This window comes from Amblyomma maculatum, chromosome 8 (assembly GCF_055883805.1).
Source record: "Amblyomma maculatum isolate TAMU_Amacu chromosome 8, ASM5588380v1, whole genome shotgun sequence".
In the NCBI taxonomy this organism is placed as follows: Eukaryota; Metazoa; Arthropoda; class Arachnida; order Ixodida; family Ixodidae; genus Amblyomma; species Amblyomma maculatum.
In genome coordinates this window covers 81,721,588-81,730,449 of record NC_139351.1, presented here as the reverse complement: position 1 = coordinate 81,730,449, position 8,862 = coordinate 81,721,588, and the positions used below count along the sequence as shown (strand labels likewise).

At 44.4% G+C, this 8,862-nt stretch overlaps 1 protein-coding gene across 1 annotated transcript in view; it reads right to left on the bottom strand.

The window, feature by feature from the left end:
* Positions 1–5,081: 5,081 nt before the first annotated feature.
* LOC146181619 (neprilysin-2-like) overlaps positions 5,082–8,862 on the bottom strand; it is a 28,319-nt gene continuing 24,538 nt past the window's right edge. Inside the window, exons 10-11 of the mRNA XM_084575814.1 lie at positions 7,256–7,429; positions 5,082–5,328 (exon numbers count right to left, since the gene is read on the bottom strand). Coding sequence (XP_084431940.1) covers positions 5,082–5,328; positions 7,256–7,429 — 421 coding nt within the window. The remainder of the gene's footprint in view (positions 5,329–7,255; positions 7,430–8,862) is intronic.

Here is an 8,862-nt window from a genome sequence, read left to right as displayed (position 1 = left end):
ACGGACCTGGAGGTGGTGTTTCGAATAAGCTGCACTTTAGCTTCGAAGCGCAGTTGGGTCGGACGCGCTGACGCTCTGATGATATCGGCTATGTGCTTGCGTGTTCACCCTAAACGTGGACGACCCTGTACCTACTTGAGGCAACATGTCTAAATTGGAATACAGGTCAAAAATTAGGCTGTAATGTCATTGGTCATACCGACCATGGTAGACAGTGGTCACAAAATATTAGACCAGCAGCGGTCATGGTACACTAGGGTATACCATAGATTAGCTTGATACGCTGTTGCTAAGCTTGAAGAGGGGCGAATATGGACTCATTGGTACATGTTGAAGAATCAAGTAAAGCAGCGTTAGGCAAGGCGGGACACGCGAACGACAGACATGTGCGCTGACCAGCAGCCAAATAGTTTATTGCTACAAGTGAGGCAGCAATATAAAGGAAACAACATGAGAAAAACACGAAAAGGAAAGCGTACAACCACATTAAAGCTTGGAATGATGCAAAGTCGCTAGTTAAAATAGTCATGCTTCTTAGGGAGCAAAGTTATCGACGGGCTGCTGATGCAGGTGTCTCCAAGAATGTCTATATTAGAAGCCTGAGAAATGAGCCTCGAGGTTTCATCTTTATATCTGGCGATGATAGTGGTATCCTCGAGATGCGCTTCGCAGCCTTTACATTCTGCGCAATGGATAGGAAGATGGTTTCGCGGTGACTTGTTTTCTACATATTGTGCATGTTCTCGTAGTCTATCGTTGAAGCAGCGTCCTGTCTCACTGATGTAAAAATTGCTACATGACGTCGGAATCTTGTAGACAACATCAACGCAACAGTCCACTAATTTCTTCTCTTTGCTGTTGCTTGGTAACTTTTTACATGGCAGGCTTCAGAATGTGTCGATTTCAGGGTTCCATAACGATTTCACTTAATAAAATCCGGTGTCCCACAAGGTTCTATATTGAGTAATTTTTATTTAATTATGTTAATTATCTTGCCTAGGCAGTGCCTGTTTCACTGTGTCTGTATGCTGGTGACACTGTTATTGTTTCAAATTCAAAATCGTATATAGATGGAACAAAAAATTAATAGAGAGCACTTATTAAGGCCATGGACTGGTTTAAGTTTAACCTTATCAATGTTAATACGTCTAAAACGCTACTGATATGCTTTCATAATCCCCTAAAGAGAATTGAATTGAATCACCCTCTTTATCTGCATACGTTCATATGTTCAGTGCAACTGTGAGTCAGTGAATTAATGTACCAGCGGTGAAACATGTCGTTCAAGCGCACAGCTTCACTCGACGCTCAGGAAGGTCTGAGATTTTTAAAAATATAGCGGCAAAATGTTTAAAGTAGAAAAAAATGCACTTAGCTGTCTCTGGCAATCTCTATTAAACAGTACCTTAGCAAGCAGCTTATAACATTATTTACAATAATAATCAGCATTGGAAGCACAAAGGTACACACCGATTCCAGCAAGATGGGCAGTATAAACCTATTTCCTTCGGGCTCATGTGACAAATTCTTGTCCCTGTGTCAATGTGCTCTATAGACTAAAATTGACCGTCGACTTCCAGAGTTGCTATTGTTTGCTCTTTGAAACTTACTTATTGGAGTCCTTCGCGTGAAATGACCTCAGCCCAATAGGAAACAGATCACATGTCACAGCGATAACTTTATAAATGTTCCGCGCAGAATATTGCATGCTACGACAAATAAATTGTCCATGATAATTATGCTTTCTCTTGAACTCATGACATAAGCGATAATTCTGGGGACTTCAATGCAACGCTCTAAATCAATGTGAGTGCCCATGTGGTGAGCGCAGTGAGCTTGTGCTGAACGGCCTTACTGTGGCACATCTCTGGGGTTTCAAGCGCCGTGCTTACAACCGAGTCTAAACGGTAATTTATGAAACTTCTGCAACTGCGCGTGTATCTGTAATGATAAAGTTAAGCCTGATTTGCCTATTATCAGATGGATGCAACGTCTGCACGTGATTAAGTGCTCCTAAGTCTTATTGTCAAGCACCCGGAGATTATCATAGGTCATGTCAGACGCCGTGACATTTGAATACTCTACAGACTAGAATCATATGTTTTTTAGGGGTTGAACCGTTGTTTGTTTAACCTTCATGCTCGAGTGTTCTCGCCAACGTTGACTGCACCCTTTTCAGACTGTTGTTAATGGTTATATTGCAAAATAAACGTCTTTCAAATATGATGATTGGTGTCTGCTTCTCCTGAAATTCACCCTTCGTTGCTGGTGTTCATGGTGTGCCATTCAAGTTATTCGACCAATTTCAGAGCAAGTACTGTGACATATATTGCTTGCAGTTTTAGTCATTGCGACGCTGGAGCTTTGACGGGATAACTGCGGCCTACGAAATTAACTTCTTGTGGGTATTTGGCTACAATTCGCAAGCGCTATATTTCACAAGTAGGAAAACATCAACGATGGGCAGTTGATCGTTTATCTTCAAGAATTTTAGAACAGCTTGAACAAGGACAAAAAGAGTAATAACTAAGCAGACAACTGTGGTAATGGTTATACATATACAGTAAATTCGTAACTGCAAATATGCTCAGAATGATTCGAAAGGGTCATCACCTTTTAATTCTGAAATAGCAGGTTAGGTATTATAGACAAATTAATAGAGAAATGGCGAACAGTATGCGCTATCTTGTGTTCTGGAAGCATTTGCGGGCGCTGCGCAGTTACTAGTATTTACCATTTATCCTGAACACAAGCTGCACTTATTCTTGCTCAAGTGAATGTCTTGAAATATGTAAAGTAATCAAACCGTTATATGTTGGCAATAAACAACAGGTCGAACAACAAAGTTCGACCAGTTTCAGAGCTGGTACTGTGGCCTATATTTCTTGAAGTTTATACGTTGCGACACTGGAACTTTGATTGGCTATCTGCTCCTACAAATGAACGTCTTGTGGGTATTTGACTACATATAGCAGTCGCCAAATATGTGCAAACCCAACATAAGACGATTGTGATTACTGATCTCGAGCCGGGCATCCTGAAGAGTGAAGTTGAATGGGCCTTAGCCAGCCTTGTTAAGAACAAAGCTAGCGGAATTGATGGCATTCCAGCTAAGTTGCTTCAAAACCTCAACCATGACGCTGTTAACATTATTATGTCAGAAGATTTGGACAACCCTGCAGTGGCCACAGGATTGGAGGAGGTCAGTTTACATCCCCATTCCAAAGAAAGGCAGTGCCAAAGATTGTTCCAACTACCGCACGATCGCGCTTATTTCGCATGCTAGCAAGGTGATGTTGAAAATCCTCCAAGGTAGGCTGCAGCAGTATGTGTATCGGGAGCTTCCGGACGTGCAAGCTGGGTTTCGCAAGGGCAGAGGAACTAGATACCAAATTGCCAACCTTCGCTGGATCATGGAAAAAGCAAGAGAGTTCCACAAACCCATCTACTTCTGCTTTATTGATTATGCGAAAGCGTTTGACTGCGTAGATCACAGCAGATTGTGGCAAGCTCTCCAAGAGATGGGAGTTCCAATTCACCTCATCTGTCTCCTCAGGAACCTGTATAATGGGCAAGAGGCCACAGTCAGAACTGGGCATGGTCTTACTGATTGGTTTCCGATTGAGAAAGGAGTGAGGCAAGGCTGCATACTGTCGCCCTGCCTATTTAACCTATATGCAGAGTGCATCATGGAGAAGGCCGGACTGGACGAGTCTTCAGCTGGAGTGAAGATTGCTGGAAAACGTATCAACAACCTTATATATGCGGATGATATCACTTTAATGCAAGAAAGTGAAGCGAAACTCGAGACTTCTGATGCGCGTACAAGAAGAGAGTGAGAAGTTTGGGCTTAAACTGAACATTAAAAAGACAAAGATCATGGCGTCTTGCCCTATCAAGTCCTGGAGCATCAAGGGACAAGAAGTGGAAGCTGTGACAGATTTTCTTTTCTTGGGCTCCAAGATTACCTCGGAAGGAGACTGCAGCCATGAAATTAGGAGACGCCTGCTTCTGGGAAAGAGAGCAAAGGTTAGCCTTGACCGCCTAGTAAAGAGCAGAGACATTAGTCTACCAACCAAGATCCGTATAACTCGTGCTATGGTCTTTCCAGTTGTGATGTATGGATGCGAGAGTTGGACTGTGAGAAAGGCTGACCGCCGAAGAATTGACGCGTTTGAATTGTGGTGCTGGCGAAGACTCTTGAGAGTTCCGTGGACTGCCAGAAGATCAAATAAGTCGATATTGTCGACCATAAACCCTGACTGCTCGTTGGAGGGTCAAATTCTAAAGTTAAAGCTCAGCTACTTTGGTCATCTGATGAGAAGAGAGGAGTCGCTGGAAAAAGATTTGATGTTGGGAAAGGTTGAGGCTCGCCGGAGAAGGGGTAGGCAGCGAACGCGATGGTTAGATGGCATTCTCGAGGCACTGCAGATGAAGTTATGTGATGTTAGGAAAATAGTGAGAGACCGGAAAGCGTGGCGTGACATGGTCCATAGGGTCACGAAGAGTCGGACACGACTGAATGACTAAATAAAATACAAATTCCACAAGCAGAAAAACATCAACGGTGAGCAGTTTTCACTGACCGTCATGTATTAGTAATATTAGAAAAGCTTTAACAATGATAAAAAACATTAATTAGTCAACTATGGTAGTGGTCGTATATATACAATAAATTCATAACTGCAAATATTATCACAATGATACGAAAGTGTCATCTTTTAATACGAAAAAATTAGGTCAGGTATGAGAGAGAAATCCCGAGGGGAATGAGAGAGAGGAATCCCGAACCGTATGCGCTATCTCCCATTCTGAAATAATTTGCGGGTGCTGCGCAGTTGCTAGTGAACCCAAGCTATACTTATTCTTAGTCACGTGAATGTCTCGAAATACATGAAGTAAAGAACCATTCTATACATTCACAATAAACATGCTTCCATACGTAAAACAGTAAATAAGCCATTGGGAAAAAATAACAGTCGCTGACTAACGTTTGTAAACGTTGAAGTAATGACAAGAGCTTAACTACATGACATGGAGTTACTAGGCAGCACGAGAGTGGCGCAAACAGAGACATAGTCCTAAACAGTGCACAACGTTTTGGGGCGCATGTCCGAGCCTCGCGGGCAGTCGAAGGCCTCGGCGAACTGCTCGAGATTCCTCAGGGGCCCGTTGACGGAGAAGGGGGCCGGCGACCGCGTTCCGTGGTGCATTCTCTGGTGCAGGTACGCGTCGTCGTACGCCTCGCAGCGACTCCGAGCGAACTCGTAGAAAAACAGCTTGTCCGCGGAGGCCGAGTCTGGTAGTATGATTCCACCCAGTGAGGAGCTGCCATAAAATGTGCACAAGGAGTTCCAGTCTAGTTTATGCAAAATGGAAAGCAAGAACCACAATGATAACTATAGAACAGGCCCACAATCAGTCATACGTCACAAAGTTGTATGGTTCGCTTTGTAACCCTCACGTTGGAAGTCTCTGCATGCTAAGGGCAACCTTTGTCCTTGGCTCTTCGTATCTTATAGTGTTTAGGGGTGCCTTAAGGAATTGGATGTTGACCTCAAAAGCAAACCACATGGCTCGAAGACATTTAACGGATGTTTAAGTAATGTGATGAGGCGGTGTAAACGGGGAAAGACTAAAGTGACTTGAAACCGAACCCGATACCGAACTCACGCGCCTACAAGTGATAAGAAAGCTAGGTGGCAGCTATAACACAGCCGTGCGTGTCCCTCGTCGATGAAGAGAATTGCCACTGATATGGGAAGGTTTCACTTGAAGCTGGCGAAGAGCTTTTGAGATAAGGCGCGGTAATCACTTACAGTAGTTTGGAATAACGTAGAACGCGACACATTTTTCAGCTTCACAAGCATGATATGCAGCTAATGTGCCGTATTCATGAGAAAATAGTATTTAATTAAATCATGCTTTCAGCAGCCTGACCATGTTATTCACAGTGTAGACATTGCCTTCCTTCTCGGCAGTTCCAATATGGCACGACGGGATGGCGTTTGACTTTCTAAGATGTACCTGGTCTATGAGGAACGCTGTAGTGCAAGGCTCTATATTATTTTGTTTCCGAACAACAACGCGACAAAAAGTCACGTAATGAGTGCATTCGGAATTGGAGAAAAACAGTTGGATTCCCCCACAGGTCACTGGCAAGCTCTGAGTAAATATATAACCGGCGAGAGATCGCAAGAACCTGAAAGGTTCGGGGCGACGGCTTCATATGATGCGTAATTGTCTACAGGCACCTGTTGTCGAAATGAGTACAGCCGGCGCCATTCTTGTGTAGAGCGCTTGAGCAAACACATCGGGCTAAAAAAGCCGAAGTCAGACCCCAGTCCCCGATAGCTGGGCACGGTGTTCGTGCCTATCTTGCTCGTGAGTCTCTGTTGCACTACTTCCACTCAAGTGTTGCCTGTACAACCTAAAGGCACCGCTTCATGGATTTTTCTTAGGCGTACGCACTACGTCCCTGCTCGCACAAGCATACGCTAGAACTAATCTACGCATGCGCCAGACGCGAAGCGAGCCATTGTGCACGTATCTACATAACAGATATTGACATCCGCGGGCGCGTCGGAAGCGGGGTCTAGTTTGCAGCAACAGGACTTCGCGGCTTTCCCCCACTGTTTTCTTCGAGCTCCTCCTGCGCCTATTGATCATGGCTGGAAATCTTCTCAACTATCCCCTGTCTATTTCCTTGCGTCCTGAAAAGTTTTTCAGTCGGGGCGAGAGGGTGAACGAGCCAGATGGATGGACATAGAGGTGCATGCTACTTTTAGACGTCTAGCGAGAGGTGGTGCTGTACGCTCAGGTGCGTGCGCGCGCGCGACTGGGAACTGTCCATGGAGGCGGCTCTTAGCAGCTGTGGCAAGATCTGGCTTCGTTTGCGGAGACGTGCGCCCCTCGATCACTCTACACAAGTGTGACGCCGACGGTACAGAGCATACGCAGCAGGAATACAGCAAATCGGTTCAGTACAGTACATTTTCATATGCATTTGCCAGGAATGGAAAGTACTCTCTAACGCATTATGCACCTTCTCTCAGCTCCATGCTATGTTGGACAAATAAACGACTAGTGTGAGACGTGATACACAGAAACAGGAAGGGATAGAATGTAGAACTTAACTATAAGTTCGCTAGTTAGGGTTGAAAGAGTGAAAGACCTCTAACTTCAGTGCCTGACTAGATGAGACTGGACAGTAACGTTAATGTAAACTCCAATAGAGAAAAGCAAGGCATCGCACTTGTGTTGCGCATGAGTCGGTGTCCTCTTTCTGAAGACACGCAGAGCCGCGGGAAGGGCGAGCACGTCCGTGACGTCATGGCGTATGGACACCTCGCTGACGGTAAGGCCACGGTAGAACTGCCTCCGAAGACAGTCCCCCAGAAGCTCCAGCTTCAAATGTACAGTGGGGTACCTGGAGACATGGCCATCAAAACTCGTCTGTTCATGTGCTTTGTCGTATTTCCGAGGATAAGTCGTGCTGAAGGATGCGCAGCGGACTTGCAGCAATTCTAGCTTGTTTTCAGTTGATTCACAGCGCGCTACGACACACTAAGAATTGAACGAACGTAAAACAGACAGGACGAATAGAGCGCGAACTCACAACTGTTTATTGAAAATGAAATTTATTTTTTATATTTTTTACGCATGTTTGTCGTAGGATTTTCACTTATAATGCACACGTCGGCGTGTTTCTATCTTTTCTTGATGAAATCCATCTCGACTTTCGTCAATGTGATGGAAGCGTCCCGAACACACTTCTCTGTATCTGCCCCGAAAATTTCGTATTGTAAGGCAGCACTTGCTTGAACGTGTTCTTTTCTAGAGCCAGCTGGCACACAGCGCGCGACGCTCCGAGCAGCAGTCAGCGATGATGATGATGATGATGGATCTATACAGCGCACTGCCCTCAAAATATGCCTATCAAATCTATGTTTCAATCCTCTCGCCTGCATGCCCGATTAAGCTTGTCCCAGTTAAGTTCAGATCATACCCATGCCTTGCTCAATGCGTAACCAGGTTCCCGGGGTGCGAAATCAGCCTACAATTTCTGAAGTGTTCACTTATTCTTTTGTTAATACATCTTCCGGAGTGTCTAGTATAATGTTTGCCGCAAGATAATGCAGGATCTGGTAAATTATGCGGATGTCGAATTATATGTACCTCTTTGTGGCGCGATGTTGCATTTGCATTTCTTTTCTTTTTCCTTTTCATTCGTGCACGCACAAGGCTATTCGCTTCTATGAGGCCGTGAATGCAACATGAATTCCATACCTCGCGCCAATCTTTTTCAACCCGTGGGATACTTTATGCATATATGGTAAAGGAATGGGACTTTATTTCTCTTTGTTGTGTATTGCGGCCTCAGCTCAGTTATTGTTTTTAGTGTTTTTTCAGCTATTGACGCAAGCAGGACGTTTGGATAATCACTCTTCTTTAGTCCGTCTACCTGCGCAAACATGGTGGGACAATTTTTTTTTTGCTCTGGATCTTGCTGGCTAACGCTAAGCTCTTTTTAACAAGTTTTGAATGACCTGAGTCGTAGCTCAAAAAGCCTTGTTCACCTTTTGTCGTGCACGACCAGCATGTGTGCTCTTGCGCGTATTTGAATGCCTAAAAATCTCATCTTGGCCTGCTGTGGAACTTTGTACGTAAAATCTAGTCCCTTGAACGATTTTTCGGAAAGTTTAATTACTTCAAGGATCTTTAATGCACTGCCTTTCTCAACCGGAAAACAGGAAAATATCCACGTAGCGAAAGCATGCTAAAACACCCAGTTTCTCTAATTTTTTTGTCAAAGCACAACTTCCTTTAGCCATGTAAATATTAGACACTACGAATGCTATA